The following is a 27,877-nucleotide window of genomic DNA, read 5'->3' as shown; positions in this document are numbered from 1 at the left end:
ACTCCTATTTCTGGGTCACTGGGTCCTTCCCGGGCTCTCTCCACGCCACCGCTCTGGACTGGTTGCCCCGGGACCCTCCCGTGGTCGGCGTGGCGGCGGTGCGGCAGATCCACCAGGGCGTCCACGTCCGGCCGCGGCGTGGAGCGGCTGGGTCTGCAACCGGCAGATCCCGGCCTCTTGCTGCTCTCTGGCGGCCGGATCCGGGAGCCCAAGGACCCGGGAGTTGCGACTTGAATGCTCCGCGCGCCCAAGGGCACCCGCGAGTGACCCCCAGGATTGGGGAAAGGGCGGGGGCCCGGCAGAGGAGAGGAGCGCGGTGGAGGGGAAGGGGTGAAGGCGAGAGGGTCCCGGGGAGGTGTGGCAAAGGACGCCGGGCAGAGAGCGAGAGGAGGCGGCGAGCCGGGCGCCCGCAGCCAGGCGGGGTGGCAGCTGCGGGGCGGCGGCGAGAGCCCCCTCAGTGCCCCACCACGCCCGTGTGCCCACAGCGCAGAGCCCCCGCTCCCCGCGCGCGCGGCGCCCCCTCCGTCGACGCCGGCCGCCCCCTCCTCCTTGCCGCCGCTGCCCCTCCTCCGGCCCGCCCCCCGCGCCCAGGAGCGAGCGCCGCAGTGGCCGCCGCCTGCACCGCCCGGCCGCCCCCCGGAACCTCCGCTTTGCCGGCTCTCCGGGGCACGCTCGGAGAGCGCCAGCCGCTCGCCTCCAGCCCCAGCTCTCGGGTGCGACTCCACGGCCGGACCCCCCGGGGACAGCCCCGGCCGCCCGCCCGGCCGGCCCCGGCTCGGCTCGGAGCAGCCGCGCTCCACCGCACCAGGCGCACGGACCGGCCCCCGACGGGACCGGCGCGCCGCAGCCTGCAGCCGCGCGGCTATGCCCGGTGCCCCCGTCCTCGCCCGGGCCCGGGCCCCGACGGCCGCGCCTTGAGATGACTTTCCGCCACCTCCTGAGCGTCAGTTTCCAGGGACCTCGCCCGGACAGCGGCGCCAGCAGCTCCCCCACGGGCGGCGGGGGCGCGGGCGCGGGCGGCACGGCGGCCCCGGAGGGCCCGGCGGTGGGCGGCGTGCCGGGGGCCGCGGGCGGCGGCGGCGTGGTGGTGGTGGGCGCGGGCGGCGGAGACGACAACCGGACCTCGGCCGGGGAGCCCGGGGGCGCGGGGGGCGGCGGCGCGGTAAATGGCACGGCGGCGGCCGTCGGGGGGCTGGTGGTGAGCGCGCAGGGCGTGGGCGTGGGCGTCTTCCTGGCCCTCTTCATCCTCACGGCCGTGGCGGGCAACCTGCTGGTCATCCTCTCCGTGGCCTGCAACCGCCACCTGCAGACGGTCACCAACTACTTCATCGTCAACCTGGCCGTGGCCGACCTGCTGCTGAGCACCACCGTGCTGCCCTTCTCGGCCACCATGGAGGTGCTGGGCTTCTGGGCCTTCGGCCGCGCCTTCTGCGACGTGTGGGCCGCCGTGGACGTGCTCTGCTGCACGGCCTCCATCCTCAGCCTCTGCACCATCTCCGTGGACCGCTACGTGGGCGTGCGCCACTCGCTCAAGTACCCCGCCATCATGACGGAGCGCAAGGCGGCCGCGATCCTGGCGCTGCTCTGGGTCGTGGCGCTCGTGGTGTCGGTGGGGCCGCTGCTGGGTTGGAAGGAGCCGGTGCCGCCGGACGAGCGCTTCTGCGGCATCACCGAGGAGGCGGGCTACGCCGTCTTCTCCTCCGTGTGCTCCTTCTACCTGCCCATGGCGGTCATCGTGGTCATGTACTGCCGCGTGTACGTGGTGGCGCGCAGCACCACGCGCAGCCTCGAGGCGGGCGTCAAGCGCGAGCGCGGCAAGGCCTCCGACGTGGTGCTGCGCATCCACTGCCGCGGCGCGGGCGCGGGCGCCGACGGGGCGCACGGGGCCATGCGCAGCGCCAAGGGCCACACCTTCCGCAGCTCGCTGTCTGTGCGCCTGCTCAAGTTCTCCCGGGAGAAGAAGGCGGCCAAGACTCTGGCCATCGTCGTGGGCGTCTTCGTGCTGTGCTGGTTCCCCTTCTTCTTCGTGCTGCCTCTCGGTGAGTGACCCCTTGGCCCATCTTCCCATATCCTCCCTGAGCCAGTCTGTGGCCATCTCCACCTGGGCAGGGAAGGTTGATGATGAACCTCTCTCTGGCCTCTTAGGTGCCCCCAGCCTGGTCTAGTTCGGGGGTGCGTGCAGGTTCTCTAAGCTTTCGGGATTGGTTTCACGGACTGCTGTTCCTTCTTCTCCCTCTCTGTGGCCATTTCAAGCCACAAGGGCTATTTTCACCCTCGACTCCTCCAAATAAACACAGGGCAGTGGGCATCTCGCCGTGGCCAGTGGCGGGCAGCGTATATGCTCGCCTGCATGTGCTCCCTCTGTCCCCCCAGATAGGAGCAACCCCAGAAGTGATGGGAGGGCTTGCAGAATGAGTCAGAATGCAAGAGTTCATCCATTCAAATGCTGCAAGGCCTGGGGATTGCGCCCCTCCAGCCCTCCCCCCACCCCCTGCCAGAAGACGGTCACCTACTTCCTCCCCACTCCCATTGAGGTTGGACATCACCCCCACCCCTGCTGCCCCCCCTTCCCTGCCCTGAGATTCTCCACTGCTGGTGTCTGTGATTGCCCGGGGAACTCCCTTGGGGGTGGGGTGGGTGAAGGAAAGGTAGGGGCTAGACTAGGGATCGAAGAGTCCTGCTGAGAATAGCCATGTTTTCCACTCCCCGAATCCTTTTAGCTCTTCAGAGAACTTTCCTGTTTTCTTTCACCGGCTTCGCTGCAGGGCTGGGAGCTAAGCAGCTATCCTCAGGGGCTTCCTGAACCCTCACGGAGCCCTGTGGGACTGTTTTTGGGGGGGAGGAGATGGCATCTCTAGGGATGCGGTCACCCTAAGTCCCTTGACTCACGGCTGCAACTCCAGCCAGCCCAGCCCCCGCCCCCCCACGCCCCCACCTTGCTCCTTCCACATGCTGCAGTTGAGTTGGAGCATGCTCCGGCCTGCTTCCCTGGAGGGCCCTCTCCACGCAGTGGCCGGAGTGACTGACCACAGGCACCGCCAGGACAGCAGGGGCCAAGGCCCGGTCCCCCTCCTTTAAGGAAACCCTGAGGGAGAGCGCGAGGGCGACCTCCCTTCTGGCCCCATGGCTTGTGTCCTCCCTCCGGCATGCTCTGTCCCCTCTGACCCTCTTCCGGCTCTTGTCTTCACCCAGTCCCTGCCCTTGCACTTGCTCTTCTCTGGCCCACCCACCCTTCCGGTTGCAGCTGCTCCCCTGGGGTCATGTCCTACTGCTCCCCCCACCCGCTTTTCAGGGTTTTCCCTGTGTCTTTGCCTTTTCTCCCAGGGCCAAGGCTCCCTCGCCTGACTAGCTCTCTGATGGTAACCCCATAGGTGCCGGGTGTGTCATGCGCCCCAGGGCCCCAGGAGCCGCCTGGGGGAGCAGCAGGGAACAGCCACGAGGACATGGGCACTGGTGCCGGGGGTCTGGGTTTGAAGCCCAGCTTCTCCCACATCCCCCTCCCTGGGCAGCCTGGGCAAATCTGGGAACTACTCTGTGCCCGTCTGGGCATCTGTAAAATAATAGGGGTGGCCAGCGCCCCCTGGAGGGCTGTCCCGAGGCGTCCGTGAAATCAGTCTGTGAGAATGAAACCTGGGGCCCAGGACCAGCTCTGAGCTGTTGCTTTTGGGGGTGGGCGGTAGAGCAGAGATAGTCAATGTCCAGCAGGAAGGAAAGAATGAAAAATCTACTAGCTTGAAAAACGATCAGCAGGAATCATCGGCTGCTGGGGAGTGGGGCTGGGGAGCAGCAGGGAGGGGGCAGGAGAGGGCCGCTCTGCCCGCTTTGAGAAACCTGCCCACCCACGTGCCTTTCCCCCACCCACCCGCTGCGCCAGCCGGGCTCACACCGACCTCCAGTAGGAAGTGATGTCCTGCGTGTGGGGTGCCGCCGTCCTCAGTGGGCGTGTGGCTACGCTGTAAGGTTTTCCAGGAGAGAACACACAGATGTGGAGGGACTAAGACAGGGAGCTCCGTCCCCCTAGTCACCCTCTTTGAACAGATGTTACCTGTGGCCATATTTGCCTCTGGTCTCCTCCTCTCTTTTCGAAGAAATAAAATGGCCCCAGTGAAGCCATCCATCCCACTCCCTTTCCTCATTTCCTCCCTCTTTCCCCAGAGGTAAATCTAGTGTTTTTCACCCGCTCACAGAGGCGTCTGCTCTTCCCACCAACCATCTGCCGCCTGGACAGAGCCTGGCGTTGCTGGCTGTGTCTTTAGGGTTTGCACCGAATCTGGTCAGCCTTTGCTTGGCTTTTTTTCAGTGTCTGTCCTTGAGATTTTCCTGTGCAGGTTCATTTTGATGGCAGTCTAGTATTCCAGTAGTTCCGTGGCATGGTGCCGTCTGCTGCTGAGTGCTGGGCCTTTCCGTTTGTTTGGTGTTCAGTAAACCGCCAAAGACTTCTGAATCGGGAGCTCCAGGTCGATGCGGTGCGTTTCAGTCTTTCTCCGCGTGAGAACTGATCCATGGACTGGATCAGCTTTTCCCCTTTAAGAAAGGTCTCCAGGACCTTCCACCAGGGAAGGTGAAAATCATGGAAGTGGGAGGCCAGGTGAGACTAGGAACCTGGTGATAGGATTAGGGGACCGGCGGGAAACGAGCTTAGGAGGAGACCCCAGTGGGGAATAGGTTGAGAAACACTGAATAGATTACAGGTCCCCCTCTTCTGCTAAGTTATCCGTAAACTTCCCTGACCTTTGCCTCTTGGTCTTCCTCCAGCTTCCCATGTGTTCTGTCCCTCACACGTAGGAAGGGGTCCCAGGGTGCTCCTTGTGCCCTCTTCCTGTTGCTGGTGGAGCTGCATCAAGTGCCATCTGGCAGCAGTGAGAAAAGAGGACGGAGGCTGAGCAGAATATGGGCACGAGCTTTGCTGAGACTGGACTGGTGGGCAGCAGAGGGGCAGGGAGGCTGCGGCGGTGGGCACAGGAGCGACCCGGGGGCATGCAGGCGGGAGGCGCTAGAGGAGCCCAAGAGCTCCTGGTCCTGCCCGGCTCCAGCACGAGCCCAGACCTGGGCAGAGGGAGATGCCTTGAGGCAAAGGAAACATTCCGAGAGGCCACTTGGGGGAAAGAAGGTGGATGGAATCCAGGGCATAGGTTGGCACAGAAATGCCAGCGTGTAGTGGGGTGTGGAGTGGAGGGCATGGAGAATTTGGTTAAGGAGACCCAGGCTGGGGAAATGGTATCCCCCCAAAGGAGAGGATCTGGACGGATAAAGAGAAGAAAGGAGAGATAGCAGCGAGTTCAGGTGCTTGCCTTGCGCAAGGCTGGGTGTGGCTCAGTCCCTGCCTATGCTCCCACCAGGAGTCAGCCCTGAGCACAGAGAAGGATCTGTGTGCTCAGACCAGTTTTGCACACCTACGCACTTGTGCGTGCATGCATATACATGCCACAGGCTCACCACCTTCTTCTGGTCACAGCCAGACCCTCATCTCTGTGCTGGGGGGACAGGCTGCTGACCCTCCCCATTGGCCTCTGTTTGTGATTAGTCACACGAAGCAGCCACAGAGCCCAGCGGCCAGCCCCTCCCCAGCACCTCCCGGGGCCAGACTGTTCATGTCTGACAGCAGGAGTCTGTCTCGGGACAGACTCACCCAGTCTGCACCCGGAGGCCTTGCTGCCTTCCATGGTCCCCATCCCAGGTTTGCATGCCCACCTCTCAAAGGACAGTCTCCGAGAGACAAGAGTTGATGTGGAATCAAAAAGATTTTTTCAGGGACTCGCGAGCCAATAGGGTGGACTCATGTATCCCAGAGAAAACCATCTCACCCTCAGACTGGAAAGAGGGTTTCTGGGGGGACACTGGGATGGAAAAGCAGTTTATGGCTGTGGACGGAGCAGGGACTTCTATCTCCAGAACCTTGCGGCTGGCATCGTGGCTAATGGGTCCTTGGAGGGTGATGATCATTGACATGGCAGACCACCAGCCCTCTCCAGGGTCTGCACGACCACCTTGAAGAGGTGGCTTGTGGTTGACTCTTCCCCAAGAGAGAGAGGGGTCCAGAGGGCTCCCAGGGGACCTGTTGTTTCCTCTCTCCCCCCTCCCACCTCTCCTGGACCTGGGTCCACTCCAGACACACAGAGTGTGAGAACTTGTCTTAGAACAGAGGGACAGGACAAAGGACTAAGTGGGAAAGAGAGGTTATAGAAATCTCTCTTTCTCGTTCTCTCTCATCCCCCCCACTTCTCTCCCCCTCTGTGTGTATGTCAAGATGGAGTCACTAATGCTCACTTACACCCTGCCCACCCCCAAACTCAGTTAGGTTCCCCCAGACACTTCATACACATCTTTCACCACTCACGTCATTGTCAATATGGCCAGCACACAGCATAAAGGAAAGGGCTCCTGCACCTGTGGAGGTAATGAAGGGCCGCGGTGACAGAGGGTGCCCTGTGGTGTGGTGAACCTGAGGATGGGGTCTGTGACAAGAGGGACAGAAGATGAAGCATGATGCCACCCCCGGGAGGAAGGGCGGGGCTCACTGACAAGACTGCAGCTAGGAAAGATCCCCAGCTCAGGTCTGCAGGAAACGGAGGGGCTGCATAGATAGCGTAGAGACAAATGAGTCAGGACACACCCCGGCAGCTGTGTGCCACACAAAGTCCGTGCGTCTGCAGTTTCAGAGCACACAAAAGTCACGAAGGAGGGTGCAAGAAGGGCGATAGCTCCAAGGTCTAGAGCACATGTGCCTCGCCTGGTTACGGCCCCACGTTAGCTCCCCGGCATGGCTTGGTCCCCAAGCTCCACCCAGAACAGCTTGGTGGCTCCCAGCCTCTCTGATTCCAATCAGCACCTCGCTGCCCGGCCCAAGCATTCAGCTGTCTCTGTTGGTCCAAGAATCCCCGGGAGTCGCCAGGAGTGGCCCCAGGCACTGCCTGGAGTGGGAATCCACCTCCTCCCGCCCCGCAAAAAAGAAAAAAAAAAGATAGTTTTTTTGGTTTGTTTTATTTTTGCTTTGGAAGGCTCCCCCCAGAGGTGATGAGGGCTTACTCCTGACTGCACTCAGGGATCATTCCTGGTGGCACATATGGGGGTGCCAGGGATAGAGCCAGGCTGAGTCATACACTGTCACTGTATCACTGTCATCCCGTTGTTCATCGATTGGCTCGAGTGGGCGCCAGTAACGTCTCCATTCATCTCTGTCCATGCTAGTGTAGCCCGATGGCATGTTGGGGACTCTTTCAGGATCAGGGGAATGAGGACCATCGTTGTTACTGATTTTGGCATGTTGAGAGTACGCCACGGGTAGCTTGCCAGGCTCTGCTGTGCGGGTGGGATATTCTCGGTAGCTTGCTGAGACAAGCTGAGTCACATGCAAGACAAAAACCCTGCCCACTGTACTCTCTCAGCCCTAATTAGATTTTTACCTGTGTGGGTATGCATCTCTTGGGGGTTGTAGCGGGGAGTGGGTGGTGGCAGGGATAGTCGAGGAGTTAGTGTCCGGTGGGATAGCAACCTGTGGCGACAGGTCCAGAGGGTGTAACCTGGGAATCAAGTGCCGAAGGACCCCTCTCTACAGGCTGTGTCCGAGACCAATGATGCAGTGTTAGGGCAAAGAGATGGACAGCGGAATTGGAGACAGTCCCAGTAACATCACTGACGCCTGAAGGGGGCGCTCACGTTTCGTCTCCTCTGCCAGGCGGTGCTTGCCCCTGAGTAGGTGCTCAGTAAGTGTGGGTAGAGGAGGACATGGCAGCACCCTCTACCGTGCCATGCGGGGTTTGGCTGTCTGTCTGTCTGTCTGTCTTTATTATTGCCATAAGGACCCTTCAGAACACCTGCCCACTTTAGTGTCCAAGAGTTTCAGCATTGACCGTTGTTGGTCAACAGAGCTGGAGAATCTTACTCGCCTTGCTTAACTGAAACCTGGCACCTGTTAATTAGCAGCCTCTCCGCTGCCTCTTCTCCAGATCCTGGCAACTGCTCTGCCACGCTCGGGTCAATGAATGTGTCTGAGGTGCCTCGTCAGCATGGGAGCTGGCAGCCCTCGAGAATGGCTGGATTTCTCTTACCACAACAGCCAGTTAGTCCATTTCTTTGTGGTTATATTCTGTTGGGGGACCACAGCTGACAGTGCTGGGAACTACTCCCTGCTCTGTGCTCAGGGGTCGGTCCCCTCAGTATTGGGGGACCGTGCAGTGCTAGGGATCATCCCCAAGTCTCCTGCATGCGTGGCCAGTTGTACCATCTCCTCAGCCCGTTGTTCTTCCCCAGCCCGTTGCTCGTGGCTTGACTCCTCACAGCCGCTGCCACTAGTTTCCCACCACCGCGAATTATTTCAAAGAAAATCCCAGACATCTTCTCAGTTCATCTGTACCTTCTTCAATAGACGTTTCTTGGAGACAGGAGCATTACTTTTAAAAATAACTGCAGTCCATTCAAACACATCAAGATAATTTTTTTTTTTTTGGTTTTTGGGTCACACCTGGCGATGCACAGGGGTTACTCCTGGCTCTTCACTCAGGAATTACCCCTGGCGGTGCTCAGGGGACCATATGGGATGCTGGGATTAGAACCCGGGTCGGCCGCATGCAAGGCAAACGCCCTACCCGCTGTGCTATCGCTCCAGCCTCGTCAAGATAATTTTGTCGTATCATTCCATGGCGACTTGGTGGTATTTGAGTGCAGCCCATTTGCCTCGAAGATTTTGTTTATCAGAAAAGGGGTGTCCATAGCATGTGGTTGATCAGCCTCTTGGTCAGGTATTGCCAATCAGGTAATTAGTCAGGGATTATTCATTCAATCTCCTACACACACACACACACACACACAGACACACACACACACACACACACACACACACGCACGCACTACCACCACCACCACCACCTCTAAACTCCCATCTGTTGACCCAGCGAGCATCCCACGGTGTGGAGCTATGCCACGCCATGTGTCCCGCCATCCCAGTGCTTCCCATGCACTGGCTTGATCAGATTCAGGTTTTGTGTGTTACGGACTAAATCTCACCACTTTGTGTCATTAGAATGCACCAGGCACCCAGGTGCCAGCAGCCTGATCAGTCCATTATAAAGTGACCCAATCAGCCATTGTCCTGTGATGAGTGGGCCTGTGATTCACTATCACTATCACTATTGTCCCATTGTTCATCGATTTGCTCAAGCAGGTGCCAGTAACGTCTCCATTGTGAGACTTGTTGTTACTGTTTTTGGCATATCGAATACACCACGGTAACTTGCCAGGCTCTGCCGTGCGGGCAGGATATTCTTGGTAGCTTGCTGGGCTCTCCAAGAGGGACGGAGGAATCAAACCCGGGTCGGCTGCATACAAGGCAATGACCTACCTGCTGTGCTGCCACTCCAGTCCTGACCTGTGATTACACTAAGTAATACAAGACAGTAGAGGGAGGTGGGGGGAGGTCGCCTGTCCCGACTCCAAGAAGGCCTGGAGTTTTCAGCCATAAGGACCCATGTACCTAAAGTTTTCGCAGGTTAGATTCTCCTTGAGTCTCAGTCCTGAGGCGAAAGAGTCCAGCCAGAGCATGACAGTGGCTTTGGGGTGTGGAAGTGTCTGCCAGGACTTTCTTCGGGTGGGAGCTGGCTCCTTGCTCCAAGAGAGCCTCAGAAATCTCAGCTGGGAACAGGTGTCCAAGAAATTTTTGCAGCGAGGTAATCTCCTTTGAGATGTATTTGAGTCCCTGGAACAAGGTGGGACATGGGGTGACTGCCAGGGCTTCCAGAAGTAGAGGGAGGTGTGGGGAGGCGCCCATCCTGACTCCAAGAAGGCCTGGAGTTTTCAGCCACAAGAACCCGTGTTAATGATAACAATATTAATGTGTGAGGTATACAATGTCAGTATCCCATCCCCAGCCCTCCCCATTACAATATCTCCCCCCACTGTCCTTAGGTCCCTTAGCTCCCCTAACCTGCTCCAAATTTAGCACTTGGCTCTGTAGGCAGAATCTCAGGGTTTGTTTTCATTGGCCATTGCGTATTCCCTACTTTATTTCTATATACTCCACAGTTTGTTCGCTTTCTCACTCACTTGCTCAACATGATGTCTTCCATTTTATCTGAAAGTTACAGTGAATTACAACAGTCTTTTACTGATAGCTGTGTAATATTCCATGCATGTATATCCCAGTTTCTTAATCCATTCATCCGTCTTTGGTGTTTGGGTGGTTTCAATATCCTGGGTGTCATACTGAGCACTGCAGTGGACATAGGTGTACATAAAGCTCTACGAATTATGTTTTTGTGTTCTTGGGGTTTATGCCAAGGAATAGGATGGGTGAGTCACTTGGAAATTATAGGAACCTTTTGAGAGATCCACATCCTGCTTTCTATAGATACTGAGGCAGACAGCATTCCCACCAACAGTGAATGAGGGTTCCTTTTTCACCATATTCCCAACAGCTCGATTGTTTCCAGGCATTTTAAACTAGTCCATTGCCACTGGGATGCTGTGATATTTCATTGTCAGTTTGATTTGCCTGCCCTGGTACTCAATGATGAGGAACACTTTTCCATACACCTGTTGGACCTCTGTATATCTTCTTTGGAGAAGTGTCTGTTCCATTGTTCTCCCCAGTGTGATTCAATTGTGTGGTTTTCTCTTGCTGATCCTTGAGAATGCTCTTTCAGACCTTGGATATTGGCCCGTGCTCAGATGGATGATGCACCAGTATTTTCCCCTAGTCAGTCGGGTGTTTTGATTTTAGTTTCTTTCACAGTTCAGAAGCTATTTAGCACTCTTTCATGAAAAAGTGTGACTCCTTACATTATTCACGGTTTGGGTCTGGCTAGTGGCACCTATTCAAGTTGATATCTGAGATCTTTGAGACAGCCAAATGACAAGCAGTTCCTCGCTTTCTGGTCTGATGAGATGAACCATCCGATTCAGCTTGTGATTTTTTTTCTCTTTGTGATCTAAGAGTCTGGTTCCTTTCAGGAAAGATGACAAGTTAAAAACTAAATCTGAAATCTCAGGTGTCCTTTGATACAGAGTCAGTTACTAACCCAGTAGACAGAGCTAAGAAATATTTTCTTTTTAAAAAAAGAAAAGTACAGGAGCTAGAGCAATAGCACAGTGAGTAGGGCTTTTGCCTTGCACGCGGCCGACCCGGGTTTGATTCCCAGCATCCCATATGGTCCCTGAGCACCGCCAGGGGTAATTCCTGAGTACAAAGCCAGGAGTAACCCCTAAGCATCGCCAGTTGTGACCCAAAAAGCTAAAAAGAAAAAAGAAAAGTACAGGCTGGAGAATACAGTAGGTAAGGCACTTACCTTGCATGCAGCCAACCTGGATTCAATCTCCATCACCCCAAATAGTCCCCTGAGTACCACCAGAAGTGATTTCTGAACACATAGTTAGGAGTAAGCCCTGAGCACTGCTGAATATGCCTCCCCCGCAAAAAAAGGAAAAATATACACTGGTGGGTGGACTTTGTCAGTGAGTACATATCCCACTTCCTCTGAGGATCTTGTCCTCTACCCAGTTCTTGTCCCAAACACCCAATGAACTGTTTGATCGTTCTGTCTCACTCATTAAGGCTAATGGGATAGAGTCTTTCTATCTTTCTCCCCACTCTTTTTACTTTGGAGTGCAGGGGTCAGGGTGCACACCTGGCTGTGCTCAGGGCTTATTCCTGGCTCTGCACTCAGGTCACTTCTGGCAGGGAACCATGTGGGGTCCCAAGGATAAAGCCCAGATTGACCATGTGCAAGGTAAGTGTCCTATCTGCTCTTCTGTTGCTCCAGCCTCTCTCCCACACTCTCATCCCCACCTGCCTATCAGTGTAATTCTACTGAGGCTGACCCATGCTAACACCCTGGGGACTCATCTCACCTTCTCTACAACCATTTCCTGGCCCATCTAGATTTGCCCCCATCCCAAGTCCCCAGTGATTCTCTGCTCCCTCCCGCCCACCTGCCCGCCCTCCGTGGCCCCCACTCTACCTGCTCACTGACTCCAAACTTGACCAAAGTTCCACCTCTCTTCCCCTCACTTTGCCCTCTGATCATTTCAACCTTGATTCCCCACCAGCTAGTCCCTGGACACTGCCTTCTCTATCCATCTTTAGCTCCTTCACCTCTCCCCGCTTTTGATAAACCCCAAACCTTGAATTGGGTTGTTTCCCTGGGTGGCAGTCGGGGGTGTACCCATGTTTAACAGTTGGCTTTGGGTGGGATGCTGAGTTGCATGATCTTCCATGTCCATGGTGTCGATACCCCCATCACCGTCCATTCCAAGGGAGCCAAAAACATCAGCTAGCTTGCAAAATTCCTGAAAGTTCAACAGTCAGTTCTCATGAGTTGATACAAACCCATGTTTAACTGAACGTCTGCTAAAGGAAAATCACTGCCCGGAGTCAAGTCTCCTCCTTGGGACAACCCCAAGGTGTCCCCAGAGTCCTGCAAGTGCCTTGTTGCCTCTGAATCTCTCTCAACCCTCCTTCCTTTCTGAGGACTCTAACTCCATCAGCTATGGACTAGCCTGCCTTCTCCCCCCGCCCCGCCCCACTTCCCTTCTGCCCACACACAGCCCATAGATGCATCTATAGCTTCTCCCTCTCCCTGGGAACAGGTGTCCTGTGCCCCATCCTCCCTCCCCTCTCACCTGCCCTCTCTCCTCCTCTCCTATTTGCACAAATATCCCCTGCTACTTGCTTTAAAAGATAATCTAGTGTAGAATCTTAATCCTAAAGGTCAGAACTGGGATTAGAACCCACACACTTCAGAGTCCTTGATACTTCCGGTAGCAGAGGTCAGCCCGGGGTTAAGAGTCACTTTCCTCCCGTGTTTTATCCTCTAAAACTCACCAAGCCTTTTGCCCCTGCATTCACCTCAGGATCGTTAACTGTTTCTGATACAAGGGCTGCAGAAGCTGCCCCTCCCCTGCAGGGGATGCCCAATGTGGGACCAGGAGTCCTGTGCCAGCCCCTCAGGGCCCACGGATCCTGAGGGAAACAGGGCATTCAAGGACCCCTGAGCTACATCCAGACCCAGCAGAGCTGCCAGTTACCGAGAATTGCAGTGCAAGGAATCAAGACGTTTGTTTGTCTTTGCACCACGCCCCCAGAGGAGTCTGCCATGCCCCCCACACCCTTGTGAGACTTGGACCCTCTCCAGGCCACCTCTTCCAGGTGGCTTTCCAGTGTTTCCGCTTCCAGATGTCCCCAGCTTTGACCAGTGGCTCCTCCCCTTGTCTGTTTCAGCAGCCCTCACTCCACCATAAACTGCCTCTGGGCCTTTGCACTTGCCCCTTGCTCTGTCTCAAGTTCTCTTTCCTAACATGGATGCTGGGTTCACTCTTCTGAAGTGTCCTGAGCTCTCAGCTCAATCCACTTTATTGCCAAGCTTGTCTGATGCTTTACAGTACAACAAAGAGGTCTGCCAGGCTGAGAGGCCCAGGCTCTTGAGAAAAGACCTCGGGGTTAGAGCCACCAAGCAATGGGCTAGAGAGAGAATACAGGCAATGGTGTGCTGGCCTTGCACACAGCTGATTTGAGTTCAGTTTATTTATTTATTTTTATTGAATCGCCGTGAACAACAGCTACAAACCTTTCAAGTTTGAGTTTCAGTCATATAATGATGGAATACCCATCCTTCCACCAGTGTACATTTTCCACCATCAGTGTCCCCAGTATCCCTCGCCCCACTCCTGCCCCACCCCTCCCCCAGCCTCTATGAGGGACAGTTTCTCTCTCACACTCTCTCTACTTACGGGCATTATGGTTTGCAGTACAGATCATGAGAGGCCATCATCTTTGGTCCTTTATCTACTTTCAGCACATTCGTATGGGTTCCCAAGCCTCTCCAGGAGTGATTCCTGAGCCTGGAGCCAGGAGTAAGCCCTGAGTACCACCAAGTGTGGCCAAAAACAAAAAGCCACTTTGCGAGGGAATGAGAATGAGAGAGGCCAGGAGTCCCGAGCTGGGAATCCCTATTCTAGTCCTGCAGAGACCTGAGTATCTTGTCGGAGGCTGTGGCCTTTTTATCCCCGCTTAACTCTTTCAACACCTGGGGGGTTTTGTTAGGGGGCAAGGAAGTGCCACGCCAGCGATGCTCAGGGGTTCCTCCTGGCCGTTGGGGAAGGACGTCACTATGGACGGAGGGTGGGAAAGGAGAAAGCGGAGGTGCAGCTGATGTCAGGTTGGCTGCACGTCATGTGCACGGCTGGCTGTGAAGGCTGACGATCTGCCAAAAATAAGTTTCCTTCTGGAGATCCCAGAAGGGCGCCATTAATCACACAGTCCTCCCACCCACCTGCCTGTGCCCCCAGCTTGGATTCAGAGTCCCCCTTCATGGAGAGGCTTGACCAGTTTAACCAGCATGTCAGTGGCTCCTGGACCTCGTCACCCCTGTTCCTTAGGACACAGGACTGACTTGTGGTCATCCAGGTGACAGACATCCCCTCCCAATCCCACGCTACCTGTGACCATCCTGACCCAGGCAAAGGCCCTGCCTCTTGTGACGAGTGGCTGCCCCATTCACCTGGACATCAGCTTCAGGTCCTGACAGAGGCCCCCCCCTTATTAAAGGGTGTTGGGGGTGGTGGGAAGCAGGTGGGAGCAAGCTTGCGTAGACACAGGTGAGAGAGCAAAGTCAAGGACAGAGAGAAGACGGTTGAGCTGTCTTTGAGGTCACCTGATGCCATCTGCACCCTTCAGAGGCAGAAGCAAAAGCCCAAGTGCCCACTCGTGACTGCCGAGTGGTCCCCACACTGGGCAGAAGTGTTTTTGAGTGGTGAGCTGAGCCTTGGGGCTGGAGGGATAGCACAGGGGGTAAGGCACTCGGCTTGTAAATAGCAAACCCAGGTTCAATCCCCAGAACTCTGTATGGCCCCCCAAGTTCTGCCAGGAGTGATCCCAGAGTGAAAAGCCAGGAACACTGCTGGGTAAGGCCCAAAATTCGGGGGCTTTATTAGGAGGGACCATCCCCAGTGATGCTCAGAGGTTACTCCCGGCTCTGCACTCAGGAATTATTCCTCACAGTGAGTAGGGCAACATGTGGGATGCTGGGGATCAAACCCGGATGAGCAACTGCAAGGCAAGTGCCCTGCCGATTGTAGTCTCTCCAGCCCCCAAAGTTGGGGGGGGGGCGTTTCTTGTTTTTTTTTTCTGTTTGTTCTGGGATCACACCCAGAGATGATGCTCAGGGCTTACTCCTGGCTCTGTGCTCAGGGGTCACTCCTGGCAGTGCTCGGAAGACCACATGGGATGTTGGGGATTGGGTCAGCTGTGTGCAAGGCAAGCGCCCTACCCACTGTGCTCTCTGGCCCCCAATCTTTTAATTTTGAGGGGCCACAGCCAGTGGTGCTTGGGGCTTATTCCTGGATCTGTACTCAGGAGTCACACCTGGGGGGCTCGGGGGACAATGTGGGGTGCCAGGGTGCCAACTGTTGCGTGAACGTTCGTGCGGTCGGAGGCGCTGAGATAAGGAACGCGGAAGAAATATGTTTCATGGAGGACCAGGCTCGTTCTGGCTCTTGGCCAAAGCAGAAGGCCTCGTGGATCTCCTTTTATTGATCATGGCACTTCCAAAGGGCGCAATACATTGACGTCACCAAAGGCACCAAAAGATGTTACAGGAACAACATTGAGGCAACATTATTCTCTTGTATCTGCAGGCCAGTGATCTAGGCCTCGGGAAAGAAGATACAAAACCAGAACTGAAACCTTCCTTGGGCTGAAAGCACTCGGATTTACATCCCAAAGACCAGGCTGGGCTGCCACAAGAAATCTACATGTTTATTACAAACTTGGCAGCATCTGAAATCTACATCCCAAAGACTAGGTGCCACTTGCCCTTGAGGGTAACTAGGATCTCTGCGAAGTGGGGTACCCTGGGCTAAATGAGAAAGTCGTGCTGCTCAGAGCTCAGAGCCAGCAGGCACTGAACACCCAGGAAGTGTCACTCCCGTTTCCTCCCGTGGGGCTCAGGGCCACCTTCCTGAACACCATTTCCACATTCATATAACAAGTATTTCCCAAACTACTGGGGCTGGTGGGGAACAGGCACTGGTTAGAAAGAGTTGTTCAGGGGTAAGTGAGCGAATAGCAGGCAGGAGTGTGTGCACCGCACGTGGGAGGCCCAGGTTCCATCTCTGGCACCACCGTGTCTCCTACACAGCACCAAGAGTGACCTCTGAGCACAGAACTGGAAGTGGACCCCAAAGATCAATGGATGTGACCAAAAAAAGAACAAGTAATTCAGATGAGCTGTCAGGAATCCGACTGTACAGCTAGATTGGTAATAAATTGTAATAAAATGCAGGGGATGGAGGGGCCAGAATGATAGCACAGTGGGTAGAGCACTTGCCTTGCACGCTGGGTTTGACCCCCAGTATTCCATATGGTCCCTTGAGCACCACTGACAGTAATTAATTCCTGGGTGTAAAGCCAGGAGTAACCCCTGAGCATCACCAGGTGTCACCCAAAAAAAGCAAAAGGCAGGAAGGGAGAGAGGGAGGCAGAAGAAAAGAAAGAAAGAGAAAGAAAGGAAAGGGAAGGAAGGGAGGGGAGGGAGGAAGGGAAGAAGGAAGGAAGGAAGGAAGGAAGGAAGGAAGGAAGGAAGGAAGGAAGGAAGGAAGGAAGGAAGGAAGGAAGGAAGGGAGGGAGGGAGGGAGGGAGGGAGGGAGGGAGGGAGGGAGGGAGGGCTGCTAAAGGTCAGGCACTTGCCCTTCCTGTGGCCACTTTGGCTGTGACCTAGTTCAATCCCCCAACCCCCCCAGGTATGGTCTCTTGCTCACCACCAGGGCTCAGTCCTGAGCACACAGCCAGGAAGACCGCCTTGAGCACTGCTGGGTGTGACCCCCCAACCCAACACAAAGTTAACTCAAATGCAGGGGCTGTGGAAGGGCATCTGAGCCGGGTCTGGTGGAGAGGAAACCCCGCCCCAAGCAGGGGGTCGAAGGAGGGAGCAGAAAGGCAGGAGGACCGGGGTGTGTGTGGGGTGGGGGGTGTCTTTCTGGTGCTGAACGTGGAGAGGCACTGGTGGGGATGCAGACAGGAAGGCCGGAGCCGACCCCGCCAGAGCTGGGACCCACTCGTGGCTCGCAGAGGGAAAGCAGAGACGGCAGTTTGAGGAGAAGCCACTGAGCAGTGGAGGGGCCTGAGGCCTGGAGAGCTCGGGGGGGGGGGTGGTTTCTCACAGAGCACCCCAACCCCCACGGGTTTGCGAACAAACAAGATGCCAGACTCCACAGAGGCTTGAGGTCACACGGCACGCGGGACCCACTAAAGAGGGGGCCCATTGTGCTGGACAGACAGGGGAGAGAAGAAAGAAGGGGCGCTAGGCAGTGCCTGCTGTGTGCTCCTGTGCCCCTGGGGTCTCCGGGGGTGAGCGGTGCCCCGTGGACTACTGCAGGGAGGGTAGGAAGAGACGGAAGGAAGAGTAACCCAGCTGGCACCACAGAGGAGATGTCACAAAGAGTAAATTGGGCCACAAGAGCAGGCTGGGGTGCATGGTGGAGAAAAGAGAAGCGTGTGTGTGTGTGTGTGTGTGTGTGTGTGTGTGTGTGTGTGTACATGTATGCATGCACTGGGAATCAAACTCACGCATGCAAGGCAAGTGCTTAATCACTAACCTAGACCCCAACAACATTGCTTCTGGTGGTTGTTTGAATTTTTTCCATTTTTTTATTTGGGGGCCATACCCAGTGGTGTTTATGTCTTACTCCTGCTTGCTATGAGCTTAGAAATCACTCCTGGCCATGTTCCGGGGACCATATGGAATGCCAGGGATTGAACTTGGGTCAGCTGTGTGCAAGGCACACTCCCTACCTGCTGTGCTATCTCTCCGGCTCCCTCCCTTCCTCTCCCCTCCACTCCACTCCAATCCCCTCCCCTCCCTTTCCCATCCCTCTCCTCTCCTCTCCCCTCCCCTTCCTTCCCCTCCCCTCCACTCCCCTTCCCTCCACTCCACTCACCTCCCTTTCCCTCCCCTCCCCATTCCCCTCCCCTTCCCTCTCCTCTCCTCTCCTCTTCCCTCCCCTCCCCTTTCCTGGGTCCACACATGGTGCTGAGGGTCAAACCCAGGTTGACAGCATACAAGACAAGCACCCTCCCCACTGCACTGACATTGCCGCCCCGCCCCCACCCCCTGCCCCACTCTGCTACTTTTCGTGGGATGTCAGAGGCCCCTTGCTGGGAAAGTGAGTGTGAGCATGTGAGTATGGGGGGAGGAAGGAGGCAGGGGCAGGAGGACATGGATGAAGGCTGGGGGTGGGGAGGAGGGCATCTGGTCTCTCCAAGAAGCAACAAGGAACACGGGTGTTGTGACTGGAACAGAGTGAGTGTAGCAATACAGTGTGTCAGAGGTTGGGGACCTGACACTCATACCACGAAGAGGAAGGGCAGTTTTGGAGGAGTTTGAACTCGAGGCACAGGATCCGTTTATAAATAGCCATTTGCATTAGCAGGTCAGAGATACATTGCTAGATGCAAAGGGGCAAGCATGGCGATTAAGTTGCTCCCAGGTAAAGTGACTATACAGTTCAGACAGGGCAGAGCATAGAGGTGGAGCACTGGCCTTAATCTCTCAGCCACTCCATTCTGCCCACCCACCCTCACCATTGTTTTATGAACATACAAGGGTAAAAGGGCCACCTCAGGGCCTTTGCACATGTCATATTCTGGTGGAGCATAGAGGTGGAGCACTGGCCTTAATCTCTCAGCCACTCCATTCTGCCCACCCACCCTCACCATTGTTTTATGAACATACAAGGGTAAAAGGGCCACCTCAGGGCCTTTACACATGCCATATTCTAGAATGTTCTTCCTTCCACAGGCTTCCTTCCCCTCCTTTCTCAAAGGTCACATTCTCAGCAGAATGTTAAAGACATTATCAAACCCCGCACTCTCAATCCCACCTCCAACCCCTCACATACATCCTCCTACTCTCCTTCCCTGCTCAGTCTTTCCTCCTTTGCTTGCTTTCCTCTTCACTACCCTTTCATCTTCTTGTTTAACCTATTTATTGCCAGCCTTGCCCTATGAAAGCTTCCTGGGGCCAGGATAAGGGGGAGGGGCCAGGCTGGCCAGCAAGTTTGAGAGGCCCTTGAACAGACAAATCTGAGCTTTGCGAGAGCAGGCTGGGCTGAAGATAGAAACACAGGCGTCAGGCAGGAGAGATATCACAGCAGGTGGGGTGCTTGTCTTACACGCCACTGACCTGGATTCAGTCCCCAGCACCCCATATGGTTCAGGAGTGATTCCTGAACACAGAACCAGGAGTGACCCCTGAGCACAGCCAGGTGTGGCCAAAAAATTACAACAAAATATATAGGAAGAAAGAAATGGCCAAAAATCATGGCCCCAAATCAGTACTTTAAAAAAAAAAAAATTGAATCACAGTGAGATACAAGGTTGTTCAGGACTGAGTTTTAGTTATATGATGTTCCAGTACTTGTCCATTCAACAGGGAAGCCGTGGGTGGGTCACGTGAGATCAGTGTCCTCAGGATTGGGGCTTGGTGGTAGCGGGGCTGTGAGGTATAGCAGCAAGTGAAAGCAAGTGAGACCACAGCCAGGAACACTCTGGGGCCACAAGGTAATGATGCTTAGGTGCCAGGAGGTGCTGGGAATTGAACTCGGGGCACCTTGAACATACGAGGCACGTGCTCTGCCTCATGTAGCGCCTCCCGAACCCACACATAATGTTCTTGGCACTTGAGAGTCAGTAGGTGTCCCCGGGGCTGGGGAGAGCAGTGGCATGGGAAGATACAAAATGCAAAAAAAAAAAAAAACGGAAAGGTGCTGGGAGAGCAGCAGAGCTGAGAGGCAGCAGAGGCTGTCACAGCGGGAGGGTGCAGTGACACCACACCTCGGGGACACCGCTGCAGTGCAAGGAGAGAGGCCCTTCTTGCCCAGCAGGAAGAGAAGTGAGACTTGAGCCCATCACCCTGGGGAAGGAGCAGGGCTGGCTAGAAGGCTCCAGCAAAGGGGCCGGGCCACGCCAGGGTGAGGATCTGGCTGGACTGGACAGTCCAAACCCAGTAGGACGTGGACGTGGAGGGACTGAGCAGGGCTGAGGTGTGAGTCAGAGTCACAGCCGAGCAGAAGGAGGATGATCGGAGAGATCCGGAGGCTGGCAGGTAGTCAAAATTCTGATGAAAGAGAGAGGGCAGGAAGTTACAGTTCGCAGCAGAAAACGGTTTTATATGGAACCAAGTGCTCAGCTCACATTTTTATAGGTTGTTCCGGCTGCTGTGTGTGGACAGAATTTGGCGGCATGAGGCAGGGGGCCCACTTGGAAGAGCACGAGTGATGTTGGTAACTTGGACCAGGGTTGTCAGGAGGGGTGCCAAGTGGAGGCGGGTATTCCAGGACCAGTGGCGGTTGGTGATGGAGCCGTGGCAAGGGATGGAGAAAAAGAAGAACCCAAGAATGTAGGGGGCTAGTGAACAGCCCGTTGGCTGTGGTTAATATGGTGAGCAGTAATTCTGTCACTAAGACTCAATCGGCAAACCTCATTCCAAGAAGGAACTTGTGATGGTTTGTGGGGGAGTGAGCTAGACCTAGGGTGGGGACCATCTCATGAGATCCAAAATACTGAGTCATTATGTTGAACCCCTGAAGCTAATGGCCCATGTCAATTACATCTCAAGTTTTGGGGTGGGGGGCAGCTGAGGCAGCTGCGATATCCCAGGCATGGTATAGGGACTTTCCTGCTTATAGACAAGAGATATGAAACCGGTCGTTGCTCATGGTGCTTTTATTTATTTTTAATAGAGGCTGCTCCTCCATCCACACAACACACACAGTGGGGTGACTGGTGGGGGTGGAAGGCAGGGCTACTACCCACTGTGCTTGACCTGGCATTGCTCAGGGGTCATCGAGACCACAACCAGAAACACTCTGGGGCCACAAGGTAACGCTGTTTGGGTGGCCAGGAGGTGCTGGGACTCGAACTCAGGGCACCTTGAACATACGAGGCATGTGCTCTGCCTCATGTACCACCTCCCTAGCCCACACATAATGTTCTTGGCACTTGAGAGTCAGTAGATGTCCCGGGGCTGGGGAGAGGAATGGCATGGGAAAATACAAAATACAACCAGCTCTGCTGGTCAGGAGGGGGTGGCATGAAGGAAGGCTTCCTGGAGGAGGTGCTGTCAGTGCTGGCACAGCCAAGTAGAGGAAAGTGGAAGCACGTTTCATGTACAATAGCCCAGAGGCAAGACTGGGAGAGGGCCCACCAGTGTCCAAATGCAGTGAGTGGCCACTTGGCTGAGGTACGAGAAGACAGAAGTCGGACGGCAGGAAGAAGGGGGAGCCACATAAGCAAGGAGACCATGGGCTGCCTGGGTGGACCGGTGAGCAGCCGAGAGAGGGCATCCTACCAAGGTCTGGTTCCAGGGACAGCTGCCAAGATGAGTCAGCCTAGCTGGGCTTTGTATCTGCAAGAGAGGCAGTAGACAGAGTGGAGCGTGGGGGCGAGTGCCAGCTCAGGATAGAGAAGGTGGCTGCCCAGTGGAGGGGAAGAGAGAGAGGGAGAGAGAGACAGACAGACAGAAGCAGAGACAGAGACAGAGACAGACAGAGAGAGGTCTTGGCTCAGACTCCCCACTCGCCATTAAGGCTTTCCTGGAGCAGGGCTGTGGGTCCTGACAGAAGCTTATGCCAGGCAGCTGGAGAGGGATAAGGCGACAAGACGGGAGAGGCAACTGGTCAACCTGAGTGGTCACAACCCAGAGTTATTTTATCAGGGGAGCATCTGAGAAGGGGCTCCGCCACTGATATACCCACAGCATCCCACATGGCAAAGCTAACGCCCTTGAGTCAAGGGCCAGCCTCAGGGGTCTTGGAGCAAATCAGTTTCACCTGCGGCATGCAGAAGGGGAGGGTGTGCCCGTACCCCCTCCCCCACAGGTCCTTGCAGGAGGCAGTGGACTTACTGGAGAATGTGGGGTATTCAGTGCAGTAGGAAAGGCCATGAAGGACATAGGAAGGTCATGGGAGCAGACTGCAGAGATGAGTGTAAAGCCTTGAGTCACCCACCACCTGTGAGGAGAAATCGGGATGCTCAAGGGAGGCTGGAGCCCAAGGCATAGACATCTGTACTGTCCCGGCCAGATGCCTGTGCCCCTGGGACAGAGAGCAGTGAAACAAAGTTGCCAGAGATGCTGCCAGTATCACTCTCTCCGGGAAGCTCGGCTTCCACCAGCACCTGCAAATCTCCATTGTCCTCCAGTGGAGCCAACAGTGCCGAAAATCCTCTGGAGAGCTCTTCACTGACATCCCAGTAGCAGCACACCAGATTGGATGGGATGTAACAGCAGCAACCGACCAATCTCAACTAAGGAAAACGTTCACACAGAAGGCTTAACTTATAACAACAGCTTAGTAAAACCCTCTGACCAAGGACTTAATGTCCCCATCACAAGATACAATTTTCACAAATTTTCTTCTCAGAAATACTTTCCCACCATTCTGTTAGTCATCTAGTGGTAGTTGTAGCACTGTAGTAGCACTGTTGTCCTGTTGTTCATCGCTTTGCTCGAGCCGGGCTCTCCGAGAGGGATGGAGGAATCAAACCCAGGTCTGCTGCATGCAAGGCAAATGCCCTACCCTCTGTGCTATCCAGTCCACTTAGTGGTAACAAGCAATATAAAATAAATTACTGTGGGCCTGCTACCCGGGCAGGCTTGAGGAATGGCTGGGAAAAAGGAGGCAATGGTGGAGGGAAGATGACAGTGTTGGTGGGATTGGGGTTGGAATGTTGAATGCCTGTAACAAATCATCGTGAACAACTTTGTAAACCACCGTGTTTAAATAAAGTGTGTGGGGGGGCGCATGTGCATAAAATCCATACCCAGAGGGAGCGGTGCAGCCCATGACAGATGGCAATGGCATATAGTTGCCCCACCTCCCTCGTATCTCCCGACAAGTAACTCTGACTTCCCTGTTCTATACCATCTCCATGTCCCAGGGCTCCTAGTGGAATTGTCCCAAAGTAATAATCAACTGAATGTCTCCTCTTTGGCTTTTCCTCTTCCCCGTCTCTCTCCCTCTCTCCCTCCTTCCCTCCTTCCCTCCCTTTCCCTCCCTCTGTCTCTGTCTCTCTGTCTCTGTCTGTCTGTATCTCCCTCTGTCTCTCTCTCTTTCTCTCCTACACCCCACCTCCCCGCCCCCGTCTCCACTATTAGTATTTCCTTTACCCCCCAGATTTCCATCTTCCACAAGTCCCTGCCTTGGGTCAGCTCCTGGGAGAATCCCAAGGAAGCCTCAGCTCCAGGCAACTACAAAGCCTGGGCGTTGACAGGCTGTGTGAGCCCCAGCAACTTGGTGTGAAGGAATCCCCTGCCGGCAGCACGCAGGCTGCTGGAGCACAAACAGCCAGGCCGGGCTGTCTCACAAGCATCCACGCCGGCCGGCGACCCACCGACCGATGGCCATGCGAGCCACACTGACAGCCATGCCCTTTGGCCGGCTTCAGGCTCGCTGCTGAAAGCATAGTCCACGGATTTGTCATCCCGGGCTAAATATAAGAGAACCGTGGCCTGAGTCAGAGTTATTTTCAGCACTCCATCTTCCTTTGCAGTGTGCAGGGATGCTCGTGGGGCCGCCGTCTTGGAGTCTTGAGGTCAGCTCTGGTGGCCCCTACGTTCCAGGGACATCTGCTCAGCATCTCGCCCCGGGGGACATGGTCTCCTCCGCACACCGGGATTGATGCCCTGCACCCCACCCCCCAAACCCACCAGGTCTCAGTCTTTGTTTCGGGTCTGGAAAGGAATCTGGGTCCCTTCCCAGGACTGAGGTTTCTCTCCAAAGGAGAGAGGAAGAAAGGGGGAGTGAAACATTTGCCAGTAATCAGGAGGCCCGGCTGCGGGCTGGGCCCCAGACGGAGGGAGCTTCCCCAGAGAGTGTTATCTGCAGCCCACAGCAGAGGGAAGCAGAATGTTCTGGGGCCAAGAGTTTGCCCAGGGCTGCCTGGCGAGGCTGGAGAGGCCCAGGCTGGGCGACGCTGCTGCCTGATCCTCTTAGACCGGGAATTCTGAGGTGGTGGGAGGGGCACAGCCATGGCCCCCCAGAGCAAAGAGGAGACAACGGTGCCCTTCACGAGGTGACACTACTGCCCTCTTTGGGGGGCTTTGGGAATAGAGAAAAGAGTTTGTGATTTGTCCGGGACCCCTACCTCCTAGGTACCTGCAGCTTTGACCCCTTCCACCAGTCCTATGCCCTGCGCCCTCTGACCTCCACTCTGTCCTCTGCCCAGGGTCGACAGGCTGGAAGTGTGGCCTTTGCTGCCTAGATCATGCTTTTGTGTCATGTCAGAAACAACAGATTATACTATGCCAGGTCCATGGTGGGGGTGCCAGGCAAGAGAGTCTGGAGGGTTGGTAGGGGGGGCTTCCTGGCACAGCTCCGACTCCAGTGCTGCTGACCACCCCCACCTCCCTGGTTGCTCCCTCCAGGCCATCCCAGAAACCTGGACCACTTTCTCTGGGGATGGGTGCAACCTCTCTCATCACCAGGCCGCCCTGCAGCCCCTGGGCTTTGTGTTCCTGGGGCTTTGCATTCCCTCCCTCCGCTGACCACAGGCTGGGGCTCCCACCTCCCACAGAATGAAAGCAGAACCTGCCGGCACTTCAGGGAGCTCCTGAAGGCACCCCTGGACGCTGGCAACGAGAACCTGACAGTGACCCTTCCCTCGTGGCATTTTCTTCCTGCTGGTTTCTGTGTGTCCCCTCTAGGGGACAGTCCAGGCCTCAAACTGCTGTCCTCTCGCCCATTTGTCCCTACCACTGCTAATACATGGCCTCCTCGATGACTCCCTGGAGACTTAAGCCCCCTGCCACCAGAGGAGCGAGGCCACGAGTGCTGGGAGCTGGGCCAGTGCCTGGCCTGGGGCAAGCCCTGCCAGTGTTTGACTCAGAGATCTCCCTCTTGTGTGCCCAGCACTGCTTGGCATCTGCAGAAGCCCACAGACCCCTTCTCAGAGTCAGCTTTCCAAACGCATCCAAGCACAGAGGGTCGCCAGGAAAAAGAAGTTCACTGAAAACTGTGTCCAAAGGTCTTTTTTTTTTTGTCTCACAAGCAGTGCTCAGGGGGTCCAAAGGGCTCTCCTGATGGTCTCCAGCCTGCTGGGTCGACAGTCCAATGCAAGGTCCGGAGGGTCTAGTGATGACGGACCCTGCAGTACTAGGCATCACTCTGCCCACCCTGACGGTACGGGGATGGGGGGCAGTGCAGGTGCAGGGGTCGAGGCATGAGGAGCCTCCAGGGGGACCTCCAGGGATGCACCTTGCAATGCTCAAGGGGCCCTGTGGTGGTGGTGGTGGCACTGGGCTGAAGGGATCAAACGGCCCCATGCGAGGCATGAGCTCTAATGCCCATATGGTCTCTCCGGCCAACAAAAAAATTTTTGATCTGGTTTTGGGATCACAGACAGTGCTCAGGGATTACTCCTGGCTCTGCACTCAAAAATTACTCCAGGCAGTGCTTGGGGAACCATATGGGATGCTGAGGATCAAACCCAGGATGGGTGCATGCAAAGTTAATGCCCTACCCACTGTACTCTATCGTTCTGGTCCCTACCAAAAAAATATTTTTTAATGAAAATATGGGAAGTGGTACTAAATATGCATCTGTGCTCAGGTATTAAGTAAGCAGATGTGTTCTGATGGTGATCATTTCCAAACAGCAATAGACTTCTTTCTTTTTTTAGAGTGGGGGCTCCCAGACAGTGCTCAGGGAGTCCTGGGGCCACTCTGTCCTAGCCATCCACATACCCAACCTGGGAGTTTGATGCTAGTATGGAGATGCCAGGAACCATGAGGGTCACACACAGCAGTGCTGGGGGTACCATGTGGTGCTAGGGTGGAACTGGGCACCGCTGATGACCCTGATCACTGAGCTATCTCCTCAATTCCAGGGACAATATTTCAAAGTGTGTGTGTGTGTGTGAGAGAGAGAGAGACAGAGAGAGACACAGAGACACAGAGACAGAGAGAAAGGGAGACGGACAGAGACAGAGAGAATAACCAGGTGCTGTTCCTGGCTCTATGCTCAGGAGTTACCCCAGTGGTGCTCAGGAGACCATATGGGGTGCCTGGGATTAAACCTGGGTTGGCTCCATGCGAGGCAAGGAGTATCTCTCCAGTCCCTCGTGGCGATTTCACCTGGTTTCATCACATTCTATTCTGGCTGGTTGCCCACAGCCATGGTGGGAAACGCTCTGTTCAGGGGTTGGAAAAGGACACCTGCCCATCCCTATGCATGGAGCCCCTGAACCTACCTGGCTCCCCCCACCCCTACATCTCGCTGGGCAGAGACCTTGGTGACCGTGGGGAGGGCGCGCGCCTCCTTCCCGGGGCCCTCACCCGCCTGGGTCTCTGCTCCCCGCAGGCTCGCTGTTCCCGCACCTGAAGCCGTCAGAGGGCGTCTTCAAGGTCATCTTCTGGCTCGGCTACTTCAACAGCTGCGTGAACCCGCTCATCTACCCCTGCTCCAGCCGCGAGTTCAAACGCGCCTTCCTGCGCCTCCTGCGCTGCCAGTGTCGCCGGCGCCGGCGCCGCCGGCCCCTGTGGCGCGTCTACGGCCACCACTGGCGGGCCTCCAGCACGGCCACCCCCGCCGTGGGCGCGCAGCCCGACGACGACGACGACGACGGAGGCGACGGCGACCACCCCGGCCCGGCCGCCGCGCCCCCCGGGGCCCCGCTGGCCCTGGCCGCGCCGTCGCCCGCCCCCGCCTCCCCCGACGGCGCGAGCCGGCGCAAGCCCCCTTGCACCTTCCGCGAGTGGCGGCTGCTCGGGCCCTGGCGGAGACCCACCACCCAGCTGCGCGCCAAGGTGTCCAGCCTGTCGCACAAGCTCCGCGCCGGGAGCGCGCCGCGCGCAGAGCGCCCCGAGGTGGAGGCCGTGTCCTTGGGTGTCCCCCAGGACGGCACTGGAGGCGACCCCTACGACTTGGCAGACTGCAGCAACCTCAGGGAGACGGATATCTAAGGACCTGAGCCCCCGGTGCGAGGGGTGGGGGAGGGAGAAGGTGGGAGGTTAGGGGATTTGGGGACAAGCGGAGGAGGACCTGACTTGTTCCACATGATGAGCCCCATGGGGGGGCTGTGAGGGGGGTCGCAAGTGATCAGGAACTGGAGCTGGGGTCAGGGACATCCCTAAGGACCGGGTCTGGGCTAGGGGGAATTCCCAGTAAAGGACCCCATCCAGGACATGGGGACACCAACCCAAACCCAGGACTTTCCTCCACGGGGACGTTTGCTCTTGTCCCTGTTTGAGACACACTGATCCATCCATGACCTGAACCCTAGCGGCGGCCACGGCTGACCCCCAGGGCCTCCCCTTAGGAGTCAGTCCATTCACCCCTAGCCTCCGTGGACATGGTTTCTCCTTACTGCCTATGGGAGGACCCAGAGGGCCCCCACTCCAGCGTTGGGGGTGTCAGTCCCACAAGCCTGATGTACCCCTACCTTGGCCCACTCTGCCCTGCTCAGGTTCCTCCTGCACACCCCCTCACCTGGCCCTGTCCCGCCCTTTACTCCCGCCCGCCCCCCAGGGCCTTACTGTTTACACTGTACATAGCTCCGTCGGCTATGCCCTGGCTTCTCCATCAGTAGGAAGAGCTCTGTCATTCTGGGACATATTTATTGAGAAGAGTTGTTCTATTTTGTCCAGGCTGCAAACTGTCCCTCTTTAGTTTATAACCCATAAAGACCTCTCCCCCTCTAAATTCCTTCCAAGTACCAAAGGCCCACAAATGGAGTGAGTGGGTCTGTGTTCACCGTTCGGGTTTCCACTGAACTGTCTTCATGGATGGCTGCTGACCTTGGGACATTTCGCATGAGCAAAAGCCTAAGAGGTTTTCTTGGCTTTGAAAATGTATGTGATTCATCTTGGGAACCACATGGTCATCGTAAGCACAA

At 56.1% G+C, this 27,877-nt stretch overlaps 1 protein-coding gene across 1 annotated transcript; it reads left to right on the top strand.

The window, feature by feature from the left end:
- The first annotated feature begins 637 nt into the window (after positions 1-637).
- Positions 638-27,877, top strand: ADRA1D (adrenoceptor alpha 1D). The gene is made up of 2 exons (XM_004610987.2): positions 638-2,039; positions 26,344-27,877. Exons 1-2 carry the CDS (start codon positions 920-922, stop codon positions 26,943-26,945), a joined length of 1,722 nt encoding a protein of 573 aa, XP_004611044.2. The 5' UTR covers positions 638-919; the 3' UTR covers positions 26,946-27,877.

Source organism: Sorex araneus, chromosome 3 (assembly GCF_027595985.1).
Source record: "Sorex araneus isolate mSorAra2 chromosome 3, mSorAra2.pri, whole genome shotgun sequence".
In the NCBI taxonomy this organism is placed as follows: domain Eukaryota; kingdom Metazoa; phylum Chordata; class Mammalia; order Eulipotyphla; family Soricidae; genus Sorex; species Sorex araneus.
This window is presented reverse-complemented; position numbering and strand designations above follow the sequence as displayed.

What these genes read in the sequence shown, in the direction of transcription:
- ADRA1D (XM_004610987.2), top strand. Translation starts at nt 920, where the DNA reads ATGACTTTCCGCCACCTCCTGAGCGTCAGTTTCCAGGGACCTCGCCCG. An exon ending in CTTCTTCGTGCTGCCTCTCG is followed by an intron (nt 2,040 to 26,343) that starts GTGAGTGACCCC and finishes TGCTCCCCGCAG; the next exon opens with GCTCGCTGTTCCCGCACCTG.